The sequence below is a fragment of the Sorghum bicolor genome, chromosome 7, assembly GCF_000003195.3.
Source record: "Sorghum bicolor cultivar BTx623 chromosome 7, Sorghum_bicolor_NCBIv3, whole genome shotgun sequence".
NCBI lineage: Eukaryota > Viridiplantae > Streptophyta > Magnoliopsida > Poales > Poaceae > Sorghum > Sorghum bicolor.
In genome coordinates this window covers 36,451,810-36,475,551 of record NC_012876.2, presented here as the reverse complement: position 1 = coordinate 36,475,551, position 23,742 = coordinate 36,451,810, and the positions used below count along the sequence as shown (strand labels likewise).

The window sequence follows — 23,742 nt, the reverse complement described above, 5'->3', positions numbered from 1 at the left end:
GCTGGGTGCAGCAGGGGGCGACTTGCTGGACGAAGAGGCGAGGAAGGCAGTAGGAGTCCCCGACGACTGACCCATGTTGAGATCGGCGAGACGAAGATCAGCACGAACATCAGCAAACGAAGGGAACAACTTTTGTCGCGTGATGAGCTGCACCATGAATTGGAACCGTTCATTGAGACCCTGCAGTACGTTGAGTACCAGGGTGCGATCGCTGACTGGTTCACCAAGGTGAGCGAGGGAATCAGCCATGCCCTTCATCTTGCGGCAGTAGTCATCAACAGAAAGATCGCCCTGGTTGAGGTTGCAAAATTCCGCATCGAGGAGCAGCGCTCGGGACTCACGGTTCCCTAGGAACTGTTGTTCAATGCCGAACCAGGACGCCCGAGCAGAGACGCCGTCGTGAGCATGAATGATGTCGAGGAGCTCGGTGGAGATGGTGTTGAAAATCCAGGACACCACGACGCAGTCCATGCGGTTCCAGGCCGGGTCAGAGGAGCAGGACTCATCACTGAGGACATGGTCCTTCAGGGAGAACCGTCCGAGGGCGAGGAGATGGTAGCCGCACCACTTGGAGTAGTGGAAGGACTTGAGGTCGAGGACGATGGGGATCAAGTTTTTGATGTTCTGAACCGCGCAGGCCTGGCTGTGCAGGTGGGCGACGGCGGTGGCCTCAGAGGAGATGGAATCGGCGTCGCTATCTTCAGGTTCGTCATCGCGGGCAGCTTCGAGGCGCAGCCGCTCGCGGATGGCGGCTGCCTGCGCCTCTAGGGCGTCGGCCTGCGCCCGCTCCTTGGACAGGGTGGCGGCGGCGGCACGGACGCGCTCTTGGGCGTCGGCGGCGGACTGGAGGAGAGCCGCCTCCGCCTGGAGTTGTTCGGTGCAGGCGTCATTGGCCGCGCGAGCAGCGGCGGCTTCCGCCTCAAGGCGCTTGGCGGTGGAGTTGGCGTCATCGCGCAGCTGGGCAGCGGTGGCGGCGGTGAGGGCAGCCTGCGCGGAAGCGCTGGCGCTGGAGTCGCCGTTGGTGGCCATAGGCGCGGCTGCCGAGAGAAAAAGCAGAGGAAGCGGAAGCAGAGGAGAGGGAGAGGTCGGCCACAGGACCCGACCTAGGTGTGTGATACCATGAAGGCAGAATGCCAACAGGTTTAGATTGAATTGATAGAGTGTTTACACAGAGGATTACAATATATAAAGGCCCAAGGGGCCAGATCACAAAGCCACATAGGGTGGCGCATAGCTAAGTAAAGTAGCAGTAAATGACTAGCATAATAACCAAAGAGATACTAGCACTGGATACTAGAGTAGTCTAACAGGTTCTTTGTATGATATCACTGCTTAATAAGCCATTTGAGTCACATAAGTTATACACCAACCTGTCTTACATAATAGGAGGTCTCTCTTCACAGTCTACCACTAGCTTATTTCATCATCATACATCACACAATGTATGATATCATAGAACAAGATACCACTATGATAGACTTCATGTGGGTCTCAAGACCATCTCAATCGATGCACAATCTATCACATTATGTGGTAGTCCCTTAGTAAATAGTTGATTAGACTTCATGGGTGGGTTTGAACTTTGGGTGATTTTCTATCTAGGATTTGGAGTTTTTGAGATTGTTTGAAATTTCATCTAGGGTTATTAGATTTTTGGGAAATTTATTTTTAAGGTTTTCAATTAAGCTTTCCCCTCCTTTTATATGCGTAAATCGATAAATCTAGCCCTCGATTAGGTACAGCCATGTGTAATTCGAAGCAATTAAAAGGAATGGTCTATTAATCTTCCACAACTAACCCTAGATTTGACTAATTCAATGTGAATTAGGTCTAAGACTAACTAATTTAGGTATTGATCTAGGTACCAAGGCTAAATCGATGCACAACTAGACTAAGGCATGAACAATTTGTACTTAAGCATGATCAATTTCCAACAATTATATATGCCTTAAACCAAAACTTAATCATACTAGGGACTTAGATTAGATCTTAATTTATGTTAACCCAATGCTTAGCAGAAACAATTAGGTAGGCTCAGGATTAGAACTAGCACACCGCGTTACCAAATGTCAGAACTTTTGTCTTAACACAACTGGGATCACTAATTCATAATTAAGACACCTAGTAGAATGGATCAAGGGCCACATGAGCCTAGGAGCGAAGACCCGTGGCTGCTTGGAGTAAGACCTGACTTAGAAATGTTGGTGAAGCAGTGATAGGCGGTTTTCCTGTTACTCCGCCATAGCTAACTCTCACAGAATATTTGTTCCTACCTGGAGTAGAGGACCCTTTTGTTAGCGCTATATAACAGGTGGACACAAACGACAGGGTTGTTAGCATCCTGATCATTGTGCACCACGTATTGGTAGAGTCATCAAACATAATTTTTTTTGGTAGAGTCATCGAACACAATTTTTTGTGCCCTTTTGATGTGCATCACTGGATGTGCATCAGGATACATGCACATCTAGAGAGAGTATATATGCAGCATTAGCATACAAACCATTAGAAAATATATATGCAGCATTAGCATGCTTCTGAGTCAATCCATCACGCATACAAACTGTCTTAATGTTGTTCCGTTCAAACACTCGCACACCATGAGTGTCATATTATTTATGACTATATATGGTACAGATGCACCAAGCCACATGACACCCTCCCTCTTATTTCAAGCATACACACAAAATAAATTCACAAACAACACCAAGCAAACAAGCCGCGTGCTTCATGGACATGGTCCAACATAGCATCAACACCCAATGCAACTTGGTGGATACGATGCAACCAGCATCAACCACCAATTTATTCTTGAGAAAACACACAGAAGACATGCGTGGCAAAACAAGGGAGATAAAGCACGACGTAGGTAGCAACTGAGACATCACCGTGATGTATCCACCAGGAAACCTAGGGAATTACCATTAATAAAACAGGTGATTAGGGGAAACTATAATAACGAATATAATGAACAGAAGTAGTTTTGCTCACAATGATAAAGCTATGGCTCAGTTCTCTAAATTGTTATACTCCTATATTGAATTTCAATTAGGATGCAGAGGTTGCTGCAGAAATATAAGATATTGCATATATGATATATATATATATATATATATATATATATATATATACATTCCTCATGGGCAGTAGAAAAAACAAGCATGCGAGAGAAGGAACTAGCTTATTCGTGTGTACCTGGAGGTGCATTGATTGGAGTAGCTAGTACGTCATCAGGTCGGCGAGGCTCACCGGAGAACCGAGCATCTCAGCAGGGTCTTCTTATAGTACTTGGAGTGGCGCAGCTCGAAGAGGGAGGGATGATGGCGAGCCTTCTTTCCATCCCACTCCAGCTTGTTCCACCAGTCCTTCTCGCAGTCCACAACAGGGTGGCTGTCCGGGCGGTCTGTGGTGGCTGGGATGCGCTTGAGGCTCCAGCATCCCCTCACCCAGATGGTCTGGAGCTTGGGAGTGAACATCTTGACCTCGCATATCTGATGAAGCTTGGGGAGCTCATGCAGGTGTATGTGCTTCAGGTTTGGAAGTTCCAGTTCATGTCTTGGATGGCCAGTAGATGATTCCTTCAGAAACTCTGCTTCCACGGGGAAGACCTGATTGAGGTCACCACAGTAGATGATGCGAAGGGTCTCTAGTGATGACAAGGTTTGGGACCATGATAACGGGAGGACAAATGTGAGCCTAGGGCACAAGTGCAGATTTATAGCCCGAAGTTTTCCAGAATATGGAAGGGCTAGCCATCCTTTGCTCCAGATACAGCGTGCAGTCAAAAGATGAGCCCCCAAAAATGTCTCTAGTTCAGGGAAGCAGAACACATCGTCAGTGGTGAACACAATGTTCAAATCAGGGCATCTTTCGATGGAGCAGAACTTGAGATTGGACCAACTTTCACGGGTGACCATGCTTTCGGGAATAACAGTGTTGATGGAAAAGTTGTCGTGCACATGCAATGAGTTGACCTTACTAAGAACAAACCTCACAGCCCTGATTGCTTGTTCGGTGACCACATTATCACTGCTTATTTCCTCAACAATCTCTACATGAAAGTCTAGTAGTTGAAACTGCGGCGCACTATGATTGCCAGTTGCCTCATTAGTGTTGATATCACTATAGATCTGGTGACTCTTGAGAACTGGGGACTTGTGCAGATGTGATGCAACCGATGGGAGGCCAATTTTCTCCTTCCTGTTGTTTTGCCCATCATCATTTTTGCTAGAAGAAGACAAGTACAGAATCAGATTAAATGTAGTTGTGTTCCAGCAAAACTTGTTGCTACCTGCAAGCAGCAACGACTGAAGCAACCTCATGTCCGTAACAGCAACATGTGCAAGGCACATCTCTTCATGTTCCTTGCTGATGACCAAAGAGTAATCAGCATCATGAGGTGTTTCTGATCTAGCTTCTTCTGTGCCTCCTCGAGTGTCAATGCGCAGCACCACTAGTTTGGGCATTCCAGCCTTTGGCCAAAGTATAGCACGGATTTGCTCACATCCCAACAAAATGAGTCGTTGCAGGAATGGGACCTGCACCACCTCATCTTTCAGGTCAAGTGTTTTGACCGATGTGTTGGAAAGGTCCAGCTCCTCAAGATTCGGAAGAGATCCACGCAATCTGAAGTTCTCCAGCCTTGCACAACCAGCCATGGAGATGCGAGAGATCTTAGCTTTCTTGTTGTATTGCTTTCCTTCCCCTGCATCAAAGCTAAATGTTTCCAGGGATGGTGGCAGCTCTTCAGGGGCAACTGTTGTCAACCCAATACAGCCATCTAGAACCAGAGTGCTGAGGCTAGTTGCACCTGATAATCTTGGCAAAACTTTTATTGTGCTATTCCCTGACAAATCAAGGAGCTCTAGCTTGGACATATTCATGAATTCATCCTTCATCTCTTCTTCCTTACCTTCGTCTTTCCAATGCAATGTAGGTTCAATCACTCGAAGCTTGTGAATATTGTGTACATGTCTCCATGTCCATGCATTACTATTGCTCCAGATTCTTGCCCTCTTTATATGTATCTCCCTAATGTTTTGAAGCATACTCTCAATTATATTCGGGGATAAGTCCAGTTCCCAATCTGTGTCACATATGTCAAGCACCCATAGACTCTGGAAGAAATTATTTTTTCGTCTGTCATCTTCCTCCTTTCCTTCTAGTTTCTTTGGCTGATCCTTGCACTTATCCAGTCCAAGAAATCTTATCTTCTGACAATGAAGGAAAGGCGGTGAAGAAAAGCTGAAAGTACAGAGGCAAAGTTTCAGTACATGAAGCTGCTCAGCAGATCTCTGGAATATTTTAGTGGGTAATGATGCTACCCCCCGTCCCCTATTGTTGGCAAAGAAAAATGATGTTGTCTCTGGCTTAATTTCTTCAACTCTATAAGGATCGGTGGCTACAACCCAGCGTGTCTTATCACCAAATTCGGGCAATTTATAAGATGAGAATTCCTCTAGTTTCATTTCTTGGAGCAAAGCAGTGGCTACCTCCCATGCTTTGTCCTGCTGGTATTCTTGTATAATTCCATCGCAAACCCAATAGTTGGAGGCATGGGTGGCCCAGTTGAAGTCTAGTGTGTCGACACCCCTGGAATTCAGTAACAACATGTACTTGCAACACAATGCAGCTGTTTCTAAGGTGACACCAAGCTTACGACTGTATTTAGCTATTTCTGCAGCTTCATCATGTGCTAGTCCATTCCACTGTTCACTTTCACTATCCTCAAGAAATGAATAAAGATAAACTTGTGAGTTGTCTACATTTACTCCCTCTGTCGCTGGAACATTTTCCCTTGAGAGCTGTTTCTGATCTGTCCGTGTTTGATTACCATTACTAGGCTTGGCTGATTCTGCATTTGAAGTTGAAGGAGCACGTGTTGGATCAGCTGCTAGCTTCATTCCTGGGATGGCATGAAGCCTTCCACGGAAAGTCCACAATACCTTCCGAACAAAGTTTGCCCATCGATCTGCAGGTTGAGGAATGCCAAAATCATTCAAGTCAACCATGTTAGTGCTCCCATTATGGAAAACTACTAGACAACTCTGTCCTTGCAGGGCTTGATGAATCTCTCTCCCGACTGCTACTATCTCAATCCTTGAGCCTTCATCTGCCCCGCTGAAATCGTCCTCTTCATCTTGTTTATCTAGAATGTTCATTACATGCTGAGGAAGCCCTAGTTTCTGTGCAATTTTCCTCTGGAGTTCTCTCCGATTTTTCCACCTAGAGCTATCAATATGGATGATTTTATCGAATTTGTGTCTCACAGATGGCGGGGGCTCTTCGGCTATAGATGTAAGGACTGCAGATGCACCAAGCCCTCTCCATCCATCGAAGTAGATGTGCTGACTTGGTTGGCTTGTATCCTCTAAATAAGGAGTTATGCATTGCACAGCCTCTTTGACAGTAACCGCGTGGAAGTTCTGCATTTAACAACGATAGGTGTTTCATGGCACTTTGGCTGTATTCATCAATTTAGTACTAACACAAAAAAGTAACTAACATTAATTGCTGCATACTCTATCTGTCCTATAATATAATGCATATTCTAGTGATCTTAGGACAAATTATAGTGCTATCATCAACATGATTAATAGTGTTGATTGATACGTATAATGGTAGTAACAATAAAATATCCACCAAATTTATGCACCTATTTAATGCAATTTGTTTTGTCCCTTTTAGAATCTCTTATCTTTGGTAAAATTTTTGAATGCTTGATGTCCTCTTAGAATCTCTTATATTGATATAACTTTTGATGCTAGAATGCACTATATTGCAGATGATGAAGTATGAGAAATGCCCAGGCAGAACAACTAAGATATGCTTTAGTCTTTCCTCGATATGACCAATATGTCTGAGGAAAGTTTTTAGGCAAAACCAAAGTCTATTAGGAAACATATTTCTATGCCCACGTGGTCAAACATCTTTCATTATAGGTAACATGTAACTCTGTTCTTACTTCTGTATATAGGTTGGCTAAATCTGTCATGTGGGGCAGCCAGGACGCTATCCTAGGGTACTAGATATAATGTCAATTAGAATTTCGACGAAGAGATTAGAGTTAATGAGATTTAATGTTGGGGAGAGAAACAAGGAGACAGAGACTCGACACCTAGGAGAAATTGAATGAAGCATGAACAACAAACTTACCCCCAAATATTGTAGTCTCTCTCCATGACTTTGCCTGTCCTTCCTTTTGGCAATGGTTATCATCCCTATGTTCCGTATGGACTACCATCTAGTATCATGAGTCAGGGATCCTTTTCTATGGCTTCTACTGTCGGTCATCCATCACCATCATGTGATGAGCCAATCACTACCCTCACTGAGGAGACTCACTGTCTCACAAAGGAGATGGATTGGTTTGTTGTGATGTTCAACTGCCACCATGCTAACATGGAAAAGTCAGAGCAGGAAGTCCAAGCAACGGTATGGCTACAGGCGGTAGCATGAGGGTTCCTTGGAAGGCACACCACAAGGAAGATGCGAGCAGCGATCAACTCTACGCCTTCAATGATCCCATCCACCGCATCATTACTATGTCAACGCCCCACTAGATCATAAGTTTCCCATTGTCTCAACATGCGGCAGATGTTCACCAAAATTCTCTAAGCTTGATGAGTTGGATGTCATCAATTTTGGTGTTGCTTTGAAGCTATTTGTTGGGCTCTTCCCATGGAATCTAGGAGGACATAGTTGTCGTTAAAGTTATTTCATTTTGTAGTTTTTTTAACAAAGGTAAGTGATGAGATCCTAACATATAGGTATGTTAAGCCTCGGGGTCAATGGTTTTCAATCGAGAGACCCTCGACTGATCCCTCTAGGATTGCCCAAGGGCTCAGGGGCTATACCATCAAGTATGCTCATGTGCACCCTTAGAGGATGAGCCTGAGCACAACTGGTAACTCAAAGCTCAGGGGCTCGCCCGAGCCCTAGGCTCCTAATCATCAAGAGCTTAGACCCGATCCTTGGCCCTTTCCCATCCTTGAATACCATCAAGGCTTGAGGGCTCCCCAGTGCTGCCCCTTGGGCATGGCTCCATCAACCTCTCCCTAATAGGGTCACGCACAAGGTGTGACATAAGAAGACAAACTCCTCCTCGACCTCTAAGGGCACAAGGCCTTTCAGGACCATGTGTCAGCCCCTTGAGCCAGCCTCCTTCGCCACCAAGATGAGTCTAGAAGGCGCACCTAGGGGAGGCTAGTTGAAGCCGACATAGCCTAACACGCAGAGTGTTAGAACATGTGAGCTGAATGACGCCTAGAGCTTCTTCGGTACCAAGACATCACCACAGTCCATAGAGTACCATTGTAAGACCCTCCTAGACTCTAGCACATCTATGCATGTAGACCATAGGGTCAACCCCCAAACCTCCATGTACATGACCTATTGAAAGCCCTAGTTTGGTTTTGGATAATTGATGAAACCCAAACTACTAACCTCTATGCTAAGTGGGTGTAGATTGGATGAGGTTGGTACATGCCAAATGATGGAGCAAGAGATGATCATGGTGATGGTGGTGATGACCACAAGATGACCAAGTGCTTAACTTGGAAAAGAAGAAAGAGAAGAAGAAAATCCGATGGATATCAAGGCAAATGTATTACTTAGGGTTTTGGTTTTGGTGATCAAGACACCATAGAGGGTGTGATCATATTTAAGATAGATAGCCGTACTATAAAAGGGAAATTCTTCAGCTAAGCAGTTATCAAGTGCCACTAGGTGTCACTGTATGCATTTAGAACCTAGTGTGCTAACTGAACCCTTGAAAAATGTTTGTGAAAATATGATAACACATGTGCACAAGGCAGAACACTCGGTGGTTAGCAAATTTGTGGTCTCGACAGCGTTGGACACTGGCCCAGCGTCTCGTGCATGCATGTGACGCAGCGTGCGAGTGAACCATGTGTCGGAGCGTTCAACACTATCATCAGACGCTCCAGTACTCGCATTGTAGTAGGTGACATTAGCGTTGCATGAGAGCGAGGTTTCGGTAGTGTGCATCAGACGCCAAGGAGCGTCCGATGGCGTACCATCGAATGCCCGACGCCTCCTCGAGCAGTTTCTAAACTCTTTGAGTAGCATCTGGTGTGAGGGTCACACGTCTGGTATGTTGCACCTGATGCATCTGACGAGCAGTCCCAACAAACTTGAATGTTTAAGTGACCTTTTGAGATCAATAGTTCACATTTGACTGAGGACACATGGTGCAATCCAGTGCGCCTCTTAGGGGAGCATCGAACGCTACGGGCACGTTCGATGCCCTCGACTAGGCTATTCACCCCCCTCTCACCATATTCGGATCTTTCACCATTGTTGCTCAGCATCGAGAGCAGGGCAACCTAAAGAGGGGCACGTAGAGCTCCTACACTGCTTCCATCGCCTTCCTCCTCTCCAATGAGGGAAAGGCTCCATCAGTGGCAAGGGAACCTAAGGATTAGCACCGAGCTAACCCACTACCAAATCTCTCTCAATCTCATGTACACTCTATTGTAATCACCTAATTTTAAGTGCTCTTGACTACAAATATCATCAGTTGCTGAACATAGGGCATCAATTGGCTTGAACTAGGATAAACTGTTGCATCCTCTCTTTGATTCTTATGTTCTTGAGTCCACTCGAGCCACTGGAGACACATACTCTAACACTAGATTGAACCATAATGCTTACTATGGTTCTAACCTCATGATAGCTAGTGCACTAGATAAGGGCAACATCAAGTGCAATTCAGGCTCTACAGTGGCCGAAGCCACCCGCCTCATTGTTGTTGCAAGTAGCATTTCCCTAGACGGTGGCGTCTGCTTCCCTAGCGAGTTCATCACGACTGACACCTTCGCTCTAGGCTAGCTGCCCAACTTTGGTGAACTTTATCTGCTTGATGGGGCCACACTAGGGAGCACTAAGTTCTCGATGTTGCCCCCTCCATCAGGCCTCTTGGGAGCATAACTCGAGGTCCTAGCTTGACAGATTCAATGTGGTTGGGGCCCAAACCTAACCATGTCAGACCAGTGCCAGATGTCCTACATGCTCACCATCATCCACCACTAGATCACCACCAGCGAGATGCTCCTACCACCAGACCACTTCTAGTACTAACTCTTGGACTTACCTTTCGAGATCCAGAATGTGGCAGCATCCTTTTAGCTAGAGCTGGACCACCTTGCTAGTTATGAGGCGCCATAGGGCACCATCCTCTTCACTGACATGAGGGCTAATGTCCCCTCACTGCGCACCTTCCTTGAGATCCTCACACGAAATGGCCCAGAGTACAACTCCAACAACAACGACTACTATGGCCTACCTCGCATGTGCTACCACATCAATGGTAAGGACCTCGACAAGGAAGTGCCTAAGATCACACCACCAGACCAGAGTCCCTATATCAACAAGAACTAGCTTTAGTAGATGGCAGATTGCCTAAATGCTTGGCAGGTGGACCTAGAGGCCGCTGATCGAGGCAGAGCTCAACCACCAAAGGTAGGAGCTTGCACAGTAGCAAGCCATGCAATACCCCATCATTGATGATGATGCCCACAAGGGGCTCCCTATGCCCTATGCTTGCCTCGAGCAGCCTACAACATGGTGGTCGTCGCCTCCTGGTTCGAGTACATCTCTGACACACTATACCCCAAGACCAATGAGTGGCTACACAAGGCAAGATGGCTCTTTTGCATCACCCTCCAATAGCAGGCTGAGAGTTTGGCCTCCTAACATCATGCCATGCTCTTCCAATAGTCCTAGCCAATGACCACCATCAATGGGGACCACTCTAACATGCACTCCTATCGACAAGCAGAGATAGTAGTGACTCCTCCAATGATAGCTCTAGCTGTCTGTGGGCTAGGTGAACCAAGCCCTGGTAGGAGCGAAGGTGCTAGCTTTTTCCTTAGTGCTTGCCAACACACCACCATATCGGTAATGACCGCGATATCCATGACACCATTGAGGCCCGAGGCCATGCCCAGGCATAGTCCTGTACTCCTGAGTGACGGGATAGGGGTGCGGTTCCAGATCACTTCAGCCCTATGGCATTCAGGATAGCAATCTGAGACACCCCTACCCTTGGCAATTCTAGTCACAAATGCACATCTCCAAGTACAACAGTGTTACCAACCCAGACTACTTGCTAGAGGACTATTGCCTCACCATGAGGGCCAGGGGTCAAGTGACAACTTCATTATCTGGTCCTTCTTGTGCTTCTCTCGAGCGCAACCAAAGCGTGACTCAAATAACTCAAGCCTAGTCGCATCAACTGCTAGGGCGATCTCTGTTCCATCTTTATCAATCACTTCCTAGGTATGTAAAATCATTTTGAAAACTCATGGGATCTCCACCATTGTGTGCAGAAATATGATGAGACCCTCTAAGAGTATATCCAGTGCTTCTCCAAGAAGCACAACAAGCTCCCCAACATCATCGATGCCAGTGTGATCAATGCCTTTATTTGTAGTATGACATGCAAGGCACACATCCACGTGCTTAGTCGCGAGATCCCACGCATGATGTGGGAGCTTCTAGATGTTACCACCTAGTTGCCATCGGTGAGGAGGCCATCCAAACCCACTTCAGTGGTAAGGCTAAGGCTGCTAGCCACCTTAGTGGTGGGAGACAGCGGTGACAACCCTGCCTCATCCTAGTGCTGCCGTGACAAGAGGAACAAGCACTGGAAGTACCATGGGAAGGAAATGGTGCCCTCGACTGATCGCGTCGCTAGACCTCAGCCTCATAGGTGCACCTCACGTCTCACACACTTTGAGAAGGCGCTCAAGGCCCCCTATTCGTTCCATGGCAGGCAAGCCAAGCACTACCTCAAGGAATGTGCCACCATTAGGGGCTACATCTATAACACCCTCGGTTAACCGATCAAGGCCTAAAGCCTACCCTGAAGGCTAGTGAGCTAGCAGACAGTATCCAAAATGAAGACACTGAGTTCCCCAAGGCCATGTGCTGCCTTGTAATCTTCTTTGGCTCCCAAGCGTATGAGTCTTGCCAGCAACGTTGCATCACCGAGCAATTAGTGAACACCATTCATACCCTCAATAGTCTCACATGGCTCTGATGGTCCTAGATGGTCATTACTTTTGACCAGGAGGGTCACTCAGACCATATCCCTCATCCAGAGCGCTACCTACTCATGGTTAGTAGGATCATGGGCACCACATGCCTCTCAAAGGTGCTAATGGATAGTGGCAATATCATCAACATCCTCTATGTCAACCTCAGTTAGATGGGAATCTATGAGAGTATCCTGCACCCTAGCAAGGCACCATTCTATAGGATCGTGTCGGGGAAGGAAGCCATGCCCTCGGGCACATCTAGCTAAACATCACCTTTCACCGGCTTAATAACTTTTAGAAGGAGCCACTCACCTTCATGGTGGTGGACTTCCCTAGTGTCACCATGCTCTTCTTGGCTAGCCATGCGTCACCTAGTTCATGGTTGTCCTCAATTACACATACCTCAAGCTAAAGGTGTCTGACCATAATGGGTTCAATGCCATTAAGGGTAGCTTTGAGCAAGCATACTACTGTGAGCAAGACTCCATCACCTAGACAACAGCTTAGATCACCTCATGTGGTTCTAATGGTTCTGGCTGCAACACAAGAAGGGCACCAATAGTGGAAGAAATTGAGGCAAGTGCTTGATTGACCGAGCGTTGGCAAAGCGACTGAGGCTCCTGGCAGTGATGGCTCAACTAGCCCCTCCATCTAGGCACTCGGCCCCCTAGAAGGGACTGACCTAATCAAGGTGGGTTCTAACCTTTCCCCATGAGGGAAGGCCACCATCAAACCAGCCACCCAATAGCTCAGCCTCTCCAACCAAGACATGCTACCTGACTTCCTTCATCAACCTACCTCTACAACAATAAAAACAAAGATAAGTCTTGTTCTCCCAACCTTCCAATGCTTCATTATGTTTCTACTCACTACTATAGATTGATTTATCATAATGCCGCTTTCATAGCTAACATGATAGAGCTGACCGTGCATTACTTTCACAATCGGTTCAATGATATCGATGCCTCCTAGTGAAGAAAACTAGCTACGGAAAGAGAGCTATCATGGATGGGTGAATGAAAGAAGCTGCCATGCTATTTCCTCTATCACCTCAAAAGCTAGGCCAAGTGGTTACATGCTTTCACCGGTGTTCACATACACAACCGTTTGTTGAACCTGTGTTGAATGCCCTCGACTTCTAAGGCCATCAAATCACTATTACTACTGCCACCTAAAACCAAAGAGCGGTATCCACTACTATATTATACATAGTACTCCATTTTCTTCACGACCCATGCCCTTTGAAAAACACCCCTCTTTATCATCCATCATCTCCTTCTCTTTCAATCTGCAATGAAAATGTCACACAACCCCATCAACTATCCAAGCAGCCCATCCTCTAGCAAGGATGAGAAGCTATCCCACCATTCATTCGACAATGACATCTCTGATGACTGGATGCCTTTTGATTGTAGTCCTCCATGGAGTGATGAGAAGGAGGACTTGAAGGAGGACAAGGATGAAGACAAAGAGGATGATGCTGATGATGACGCTGATGATGACTCTAACTCGCCTGCTCCCAAGCGAGTGAAGCAAGCTTGATCCTCTCTCAGTTTAAGAGTAGTTTTAACAATTTAAGTTATTATCATGTTTCCACACAAGTACAATCATATACTTGTCCAACTTGTATGTATCTCATATGCAAAAAACAATCAATGAAAAAGATCTTTCAAATATTATGTTTCCTACTGTTGTTCTTGCTACCTATGTTTGATCCCTACTATTCCAGGAGATATTGTAGCTCAACAGTTGATAATCACCATATTATAGTGCGTGATTATGTGGCAATAGTGAGCCTAATACAGACACTATTTAACTTATCCTCTGCCGTCTGTTCTCGCAGCCAATCAATCTAGACCGTTCATTTGGAAAAGAAACCTAAAACTGCCCTGGCTGTCCCCAACTCTCTTCAGCCCTATGGGTGCATTAGAGGCGGTTGGACTCACTAAAAACCCCCCTAATACAAAGCCATTATTAGTTCTTCCCATCTTCATTCTCCCCACCAATTGCTTCATCTTCATTCTCTCCACCTACCTTTGCTTTCCCCTTGCCTCGGCCTCCTTGCATTGTCACCATGGACAATGCCTCATGAAGGTTACATGGATTCAATAAACCCCCCTCCTATGTTGTTTGCATTTGGTTCCAATTGGTTTTGGGTTTGATATTATTTTCATTTATATTAGGACCTAATAAAAAGACATGTTTGGATCTCGCCTCTGGGATTCTGATATAATCTATTTCAAAATCATGAAAAACAAGGAAAATAAGAGTTGGAGAGGTTTCCTACTAGGATAATACCACCCCCTCTATATATATGAGAGGATGAATGTTGATTGAGTTCCCTCTATCCAATCATCAAAACACAAACCAATCTACTCCTTTACTCATTTACTCTCTTCTCCAATCTCCATGATGTTTGTCCCTTGATCCGACGACCAAGGATGGCACCCTAGGCTTGCCGGCCAACCTAGGGAAACCTGACATCCTTGCCTTGATGAGGTCCCTCCCGGGCGAGAGCTTCAATGGTTTGTTTGCTAGTTTACCTGAAAACTATCTTGGTTCATCATCATGCAAGTACGTGGTAATCCTTTGGTGGTTTGCTTGTCAACCTCTACATGCTCCACCATGTAAGGGTAATATCCTCGCTACATTCTTCAGTCAATAGCGGCCTAGGCATCTAATACCCTTTCTGGTGTGTGATTCGGACCACATTCGACATCAACACACTTTTTGGCGACTGCGCTGGGAAGAATTTGCTACAGCTCTACTTTGTAACCAATTCTTCTTGCCCTAGACTTAATTCCCATTGATCTATATTCTTGTGTTCTCCATTACCATTGCATTTAGTCCTAAAGGTCGATCACATTTCGTTTTGAGCCCTTGAGATCTTGTTCATAATTTTACAACAAGTTGTGCTGCTTATTGGAAAATTTAGCAAGGCAGTCAAGCTCTAAATCATGGAGTACCAATGGGATTCATCATAATATTACTACAATTACCCCAAGGTACAACTTGCAAATGTATCTTATGATTATTTTGCAAGTCTATGAGGCTCTCATGTTGATGTTGCTAGTCATAATCATAATGTTGCATTGGCTAATACTTTTGATAATGCTCCTCATCATACACATCATAATTTTGGATATTGTGGTCAAGAGCCGATGTCAATTTTAAATTCTTTGAATTTTGATACTACTAGCAACATACTATATGTAAATCCTTGTTCATCGGCTATAAGTTCACATTATGTGGTTTCACCACATGACATACCGATGAATTTTAGAACAAAAATGGGCGATGTATACATCGCCCATAGTCACTGAACAGCTGATGAGATGGGTATCATTGTTATATAGTTTTGTTTGCTTAAATGTTTTTAGGTACATGTATCATTCACCTGAAAACAGGGGGCATATGTTGACAACCAAAATGGTCCATTTTTTGAAGTTGTCAAAATGTGGAATGAACTTTGCTGTTGTGTTCTTCTTGTTGAGACAGACAAAAACATATATAGAACATCTAATTCGGTGTCCAGATGAAGAAGCTATGCCCTTAAGAAAATGCTCTACTATCGGGAGTTCTGACCTAAGTCGGGAGTTCTAACACAAGTCAGGAGTTCTAACACGAGTGAGGAGTTGTGACATACATCAGGAGTTCGTCAGGAGTTCTAGCGCACATTAGGAGTTCTGACCCGAGTTAGGAGTTTTGACTCGACTTCCGGTAGACCTAATAAAAAGGCTTGTTCGGATCTCCCCTTTGGAATTCCAATCTGAACGGTTCCAAACTCGTGGGAAACATGGAAAATAAGACTTAGAGAGGTTTTCTTCTAGGATAAGACCACCCTCCCTCTATACATATGAGAGGATCATGGAGGATTGAGTTCCCATCTATCCAATCGTGAAAACACAAACCAATCTGCTCCTTTACCCCTTTACTCTCTTTTCCAACCTCCATGTTGTTCATCCTTTAATCCGATGACCAAGGATGGCACCAAGGCTTGTCGACCAACCTAGGGCAACTCGCCGACATCCTTGCCCTAACGGGGTCCCTCCAGGGCAAGAGTTTTGACAATTTCTTTGCTAGTTTACCTAAAAACTAGCTGGTTCTTCATCACACAAGTACGTTGGTTATGCTTGGTGATTTGCTTGTAAACCTCTCCGTGCTCCACCACGTAAGAGTGATATCCTTACTTCGCTCTTCAGTCCATAGCGGCCCGGGCATCCAATTCTCTTTCTAGTGTGTGATTCGGACCACATCCGACGTCAATACATGTCATCATACATTAGACATATGATGCAAGATTACGTGGTCAAGCCCTAGCACATTGGTGCTATCCATATGAGAGGTAAATATGGAAATATTCAAATAACTCATTTATATCACTTACCATAAGTTAGCTATTTGTAATATGTAGTTGTCACTTCGTAGGTGTATCCAAAAGCTTAGGAAAAAAGTAAAAAATAAGGCTCCTGTTGCGGCTAGCATTGTTGAGGCACTTCTTGTTGAAGAGGATGGAAATACGCTAGTCTGTATTTTAGACCCCCATGCTCCATCTATTAGAAATAAAATGTCTCACTATGATGATTGTCCATCTTCATTTCAAGGTGCGTGTGACCTTGACGGTTTTAAACGCTTGGTGTTTGTGAAATCTCAAACAAGTAGTACAAGATTGCTTTTCTGTGCATATTGGCAAACATGCTAGAGATGGATACTTTCTTCACATATGTTCCTCCAAAAGCATCATTAATGTTTCGTTTTAGATTATTTATGGTCCAATTAAAACAATAATTTTATTTGTATAAACACTTTAATTATGAACAGTGAAAAAGCAATATTGCTCGCACGGACCAGCAATTTTGTGATTTAAGGTTAATTGGTTGGAAATTAGTCATGGTATAAAATCTGGTCCAATTGTTTTTTTATTGTTCAAAGAGCAAGTAATGTTCTTATACACTTCATTGTTCTGTTCAAACAATGTGAACTATGGTAAAAATTTATCCTATATTTTTCTGTTTTTTCAGTGCATGCTATCAGCTAGCATTCACTATGCCATGTTCCAAATGTCCTATGGTTTCTGTCCTCGAGTCAGGTCCTATGGGTGCTATGATGTCAATGGAATCTAAATATGATAGTCAATAGCAAGGTTATCAACTAATTTCAAATGCATCCAACTGACTCTTCTCATGTTGGCTTAGAATCTATTAATTAGTAATGATGTTGGCCACACCAGTGGGGACCTTAATGCTGCAAAAGTTGTCAACAATCAAGGTTCTGACAACTGCAGAGATTATGCATCGATGTGTGATGGTGGTGTTTAGTTGCAAAACAACATAGATAAGGTCATGGTTTCTTCTTTTGTAGTGTTGTGCTCTAGTAGGAGCTTTATATGTCAGCTGTGGTTATACCTATGTTTCAATGATGCATAATGGTAGTCGTTTTATAGCTGAAACTTGAATTGCTGAGATAAAAATCCTTCTGAAGATGATGGAACATTTGGACATCTTCATATGCCTGTATGCTATGGTGAATGAGGTGAACATTTGTGATATCATCTCTATATATATGCTATGATGTTGTCATGTGTTATGAAATTACGGTACGCATAATCCATATTTATTAAGCTGCCACTACTATTTTTAATTAACATATGGTTATTATATTGTTCCATTGCATGGGTAAATGTAATTTTCTGTCGATGTTCTGAATCGGGATAATTATTATTATCCTATCAGTGCTCTGCAAAATTCTAGATGGAAAAGTATAATTTTTTCCGTGATTGTTCATGGTCGACAGATTAATTTGTTTTACCTTGACGGTCAAACATCGACATAAAATTTTTTTGTGTTGGGATTTTTTTTCTATCGGGATGGGTACGCAGAAAAAAAGTAAACTTGACAAAGAAAATTTTCACATGCGTGTAATACTGACAGAAAAATTAATCCTAACAGTGTGCATCTATCGGAGATTAGAAGGGGAGGGGACCATCCGTTGCAGTTTTATTTCTAGTTGCTTAGCATTTAGTCCAAATAAATCTTCCGATGAAATAAGATGATTTTTGATAAGAATCGTGTTTCGTGCAATGACTTCGGTAATTGCCACCATGAGATCGACATTTCAAATGTCGATTTCATCAGCAGGTAGCCAAGTGATGGCCACTATCTGCAAGTGAGGGATGTTTCTGGGCTGCCCCAATAAATACAATACTCCAAGTCATCGATTTTGTTGTCGTGTAGAGGATTTCAATTTTTGAAGGAGATGAATCTGCAACCTATGCTGTCGTCGATGATACAACTATCGATATTCTTTCATCGATTTAATGTATTTTGCACTAGTTTTGAAGCGCTGGATCTTGCGGCACATCCAATGTTCTGGGGTTGGTCGTCGCATAAGGACTTTACTTTGGCGCCATCATTCAAGGGATGCCTTTGAGAAGGAATTTGGATAAAATATTGTGTATTTTTTATTTCAGAATTTTTTCATATATAATTTAGGGTACTATTCCGAGTTTTAATATAATCTCCTTCCCTTGGGGAAAAAAGAATGTTGACTCATGAACTTAAACTCGAAGAAAAGACTGAGAAGTAAAATGAATAATTTTCCAGAATCAAAAGGATTATATTGAATGTGTATTTTATTTAGCCAGTGGTTAACCCAAAAAAAACTAGTAGCAATAGAAAATTACCTTCCACGCTCGAGGCCGCTCGATGGGGCTACGCTCGGAAGGAATGTCAAACAGAGTAGCGGGTAACTGCTCATAAGGATCGTCAAACGGAACAGCCGGTGGTAACTGCCAATCCCCACCCGGTAACTGCTCGTTGTTGCTGTAGTTCCCAGGACGGTTTCCGATCAAATGGAACAACCGTCTCTTTTCAGCAATGAACCTGGCTGCCCGTGCATCCAAGTCATCGACGGATACCCGTCGGGGATAACTTGGATGCATTGGCAGAGAGAATTCCCCGTCCTTCCGTGGCAGTCCTGGCGAGTACACACTCGGCCTCTGTTTCAAACCGTAAGTTATTTGAACTTTAATATACATATATATATATATATATATATATATATAGACAGATAAAAAATATTTATCTAGACAAACTAAAACAACTTACATTTATGAGATTCTGGAATTCTATTTTCTCCACCTTTCGAACAGCTGTTTCACCTGGAGCATTTGGTTCAGAGGTTCCCTTCAACGGCCCTTGCCCCCGCCGAAGCATCAATTCCTTTTCCATGAAGAGGCTCGGAAACAGAGTTACAATCCTAAGCAATTGGCGAACTAAAATGATGAACAATTGAGTGTCTTGTCCTCTTGGCTAGCTGTGCGAGCTCATGGCGACATTTTTACATTCTCTCTTAGTGTGGATGACACGCTCAAAACCACATAGTACATCAGGATTCTCAGCTACCTCTGTCCTAACTCTGCATGCACGTCTGACATAAAAAATATCGTTATTCCCTAAAAACATACATAGATAATCCTTATTCACCATAAAATCGGTCATCAGCCATAAAAAATATTTACTTAAGATAACTCTCAGAATCGAGGAATAAAGAGAGTATTTATTAGATGAGACACTCATGGTTGAAAGCAAAATTTCTTAATGAGATCGCCGTGGATGACAATCCAAATAAGTGACAAGGGAGAGGGCCCAAGCCCCGGGGATTTTTTTTTATTTTTAGCCTTTTTTAAAACTATTTTAAATTTGACACCTAAAATTATTTTTTTAAATCTAACCTTTTGGCTGCGTCACCATACATAGCGTGACTCTTGCACTCTGCCACGCTATGCATGATCGCACGGCAGAGCCGCTGACGTGTCGTGTGACCGGTCGTGCATGGCTGACGTGGCAGGATTTGTGGCGCCACATGCCACATATCTTGGCGCGACAGAGCCACTGCGGGCTGTTGTGCGTGGTGAGTGTGTTGAATGTAGGGGTAGATGTATACGGTTCCAAAATAATTATTGTTTATGCTTCCTAAGAAATAAATTTGATTAAAATATACATTATAAAATATTAATATTTATATTATATAAGCATTATTAGAAAGATATTTTAATCTAGTTTTTTAACAAATTAATTTAAAGATACAAATATTATATGTATCTTTTATAAATTGAGTCAAACATTTGGTATGGAAAAAACAGCAGTTAATTTATGATGTTAATTTGTGATGGAGAGAGTACTAAGGCACATGGAGTCCCTTGTGGTCTTTTCTCTGTCCCTAAATTTTTGTCGTTACGATTTTTGTGGAAACCACTTTGACTCAATTGATAGAAAATACGTATAATATACGTAAAAATTATTAATATTTATAATACAAAATTGTAATATTAATAATTTATAATATATATTTTAACTAAATTTATTTCTTAGGAAGCATAAACGACAATTATTTTGGGACGGAATACATTCAACCCTACACCCAACACACTCACTCACGCACAGCAGCTCGCGCCATAGATCTTGGCACGGCAGTGCCACGCCCTGGCATGTGGCGCGACAGGTCCTGCCACGTCAGCCATGCACGATTAGTAACGCGCCATGTCACCGGCTCTGCCGCGCCACGATGCATGCCACGGTAGAGTGCAAGAGCCACGTCGTGTATGGTGGCGCGACCAAAAAATTAGATTTAAAAAATAATAATTTTAGATGTTAAATTTAAAAATAGTTTTTTAAAAAAGGCTAAAAATAAAAAACGCCGCCGAGGGCAAGAGTCTAATGAATATGAGAATTTGTAGATATGTTGCATGCATCCTAAGGTAATCACAATATGTAGAACACTTGTCCTATATTTTAGGTGTCTAAATTTTAGCATGATTTGAGGCATCCACTAGTATAGGGAAGGGCTTTAGCCCCGGACTGTAAGGGCCTTTAGTCCCGGCTACGGAACCGGGGCTAAGGTTTCGGGACTAAATGTCCCACCTTTAGTCCCGGTTGGTAACACAAATCGGGAATAAAAGGTGCGCCAGGGTGTGCTACCTGGCCTCCACTTTTAGTTCCGGTTGTTGGTACCAACTGGGACTAAAGACTTTATTCTTTTTTCTTTTCATTTGGTTTTGGTTTACAATTATGTTATTATTATTTTCGAATGCGTATTGTTTGATGGTAGTTTATGGAACGCGTACCTATAATTTATATAATTTAAAGCATTACATATAAATATACTATAAAACACTATATATATATGTATTATATGTATCTATAGGTCCATAATATAATATTTATACATATGCTTCACGGACAAAGTATTTATAACATAATTTATCTCCGCCACTTAAGCATCATACAAATGATCATCGTGATTTGGTTTCATTGGCTCCTGAGGGTTGAAGTAGCACTCGTCGCCATGATTCAGTACTTGGTCGTTAAGAAATCCTACGATTGTCTCCTCAATTCCTTTTAAGCGCACCGCATCCAACACCTGCTAAAGGCTGGGCTTTTGTCCCGGTTGGGGAGACCAACCGGGACTAAAGGCTGGGCTTTTGTCCCGGTTGGGGAGACCAACCAGGGCTAAAGGTCCCTTCTGCCAATCTCTGACACCATAGCCGTTGGGTAGGAGACTTTTAGTCCCGGTTGGTCTCAACAACCGGGACTAAATATATTTTTGTCCCGGACGCTGATTGGACCGAGATTATTCTTCATTTTGGGCAAGTGACCAAAGGCCTGTTCTGTAGTAGTGAACACACTTCTATCACCAACTAGTACACGTAAATTGTCACTTTTATGATTTGTTATTTATCTTTGTGTCATAACCTATTAAATATGTGTCCTTGTCTACATATAGAAATAATTATTAATTATCTTTGTGTCAACACAAATTAGATTTTGTTGGGTTTTTGGTCTTGTCTAACTGGTTATTTATTCTCGGTATCGAAAATTGCAGGTTGCTCCTACAGAAATTGCATTGAACAAAATATGCAACTTTAGTATAAAATATATACAATATCCATTACCTGAAAGAAAACTAATAGCAAATCCCTATTTAGAATTATTCCTAATCCTTTGTTTTACAGCTCTTGCTCTAAGGACACATGCCATACGATGAGAGGACATATAACATGTGAAACAAACATTATCATGTGTTGTTCGATCCGTAGATGCACATTGCGGTTGCTTGAGACATTCATATGGCTATGCTGCATTGTTTTGGACTTCATATGGCAATGCTGCATTGTTTTGGACTGCTAATTAGTTACCAGTTAAAATATTATGTACAAAGTTTATCTAGTAATATGTTGAACCATTTATCCAAGCAAAACCTAGGATTTATCATCTTCCAAAGTTCAATAAGCATACAGAAGGGGATAATAATTGACCCTGAAAGTTTAATTGCATTGACTGTGCGTAACATCATTTTTCTTGCATGACTGAATGGACTAGCAGGTTTAAGTTCGTGTGGATTCTATGGTTTAAGTAGATAGTAGTTAGGGTAAATAAAATGAAATGAAATAAAATACACGACAGCAGAAAGAAAAGGTAATATTTAGGATAAAAATGGGCCTTTCCACGTTACTTGCGTTTCTATATCTATAAATATATAATGTACTCCCTCAAACTAATTTTGTGTCCTCACGTCAAATGCTAGTGACTTCCTAGATGGAGTAATATATAATGGAGGGCACTAATGCGCGACGGGTCGTGCGACCCTTGCTTCCTCCTCACGCCGCCTCCTCCCCTGCTCCTTCCCCCTCCGCGCATGCCTCCTCCGCTGCCACCTCCGTTGCTGTCGAGCCTATCCTCCTCCTCATCCTCGACCCTGACACTACCGTTGTTCCTTCTCCTCCTCACCCCGTCGCCGATCATCGCTCCGCCGTGGGCGCCAGAGCTCACTGGAGTTTCAGCTAACCCTAGCACATGCGGCGGCCACCTTCTTTCCCTCCACCTCTGACCACAGCGAGCTCTAGCAGCGGCAACCTCCCTTCAGCCATGGTGCCCGCCCCTCCTTGGCCCAGCTGCCACCACCACTACTAGGCCTCCTAAGCCACTCGACCTCCTTCTCCATCGTCTGCCCTGCCTGCCTCCCCGACTAGGCCCTTCTATGCTCGTTGGAGTTGGAGTTGGAGGCCATTGTAACCCTAGTGCCACCATCTTCTTTTGCCTCCAGTGTGGGCGTGAGCGTAGTCAGGCACAAAAACAGCAGGGAGAGAGAGACGCGCGGTACAAAGTCATGCTACAATATAGTACTCCTACTCAACAGAACTGATGAGAAAGGAAGAATTTGGATGCATACCTCCTTCGGCAGCTAGCTACATGTCCGAGATTATATATATAGATGAAACGCTGCCCTAAATTGAAGTGCGCGCGAGAGTCCGAGGAGAGAGACAGACGAAGAATGGAAGTAGCTAGCTACCCATGCTAGCTAGTCCGTGGCGAACCTGCAACACAAGTCGATCGGTTCCGTTTCTTATCGAGCTCATCGCAAAACTTTGCTTTAGTAGCCCGTGGTTCGGTGCTTTTCCAAAACGCTAAAGCAAAAAATTAAAGCGTGGTTCTTTTCTTGGGGCAGGATAAAGGATAAAGATGGTGGTACAACCTTCTTCCTCCTGCCAAAGTATATTGTTAGCTAGGTATATAGTTTGACGCAATGACGGCTAGCTCCAAGCCTCCAAGTAGAATCCATCCAGCGTTCACCAAGCAATTTATAACGAGTTCCGTTTGAGACAATTTGCTGAACCAAGACT

The 23,742-nt window shown here is 43.6% G+C and overlaps 1 protein-coding gene across 1 annotated transcript; it reads right to left on the bottom strand.

Annotated features, from left to right (window-relative positions):
* On the bottom strand, positions 2,504–23,449 carry LOC8069856. Its single transcript, XM_002444143.2, has 5 exons — positions 23,292–23,449; positions 19,169–19,490; positions 18,745–19,059; positions 3,196–6,425; positions 2,504–2,910 (listed from the first exon to the last, which is right to left on the bottom strand). Exons 2-4 carry the CDS (start codon positions 19,289–19,291, stop codon positions 3,246–3,248), a joined length of 3,618 nt encoding a protein of 1,205 aa, XP_002444188.2. The 5' UTR covers positions 19,292–19,490; positions 23,292–23,449; the 3' UTR covers positions 2,504–2,910; positions 3,196–3,245.

Coding starts and splice junctions, on each gene's coding strand:
- LOC8069856 (XM_002444143.2), bottom strand. CDS start 19,291: ATGGAAAAGGAATTGATGCTTCGGCGGGGGCAAGGGCCGTTGAAGGGA. Junction 19,060..19,168: donor AATTCCAGAATCTCATAAAT/GTAAGTTGTTTT, acceptor GGTTTGAAACAG/AGGCCGAGTGTGTACTCGCC. Junction 6,426..18,744: donor AGCGGCCTCGAGCGTGGAAG/GTAATTTTCTAT, acceptor TGTTAAATGCAG/AACTTCCACGCGGTTACTGT.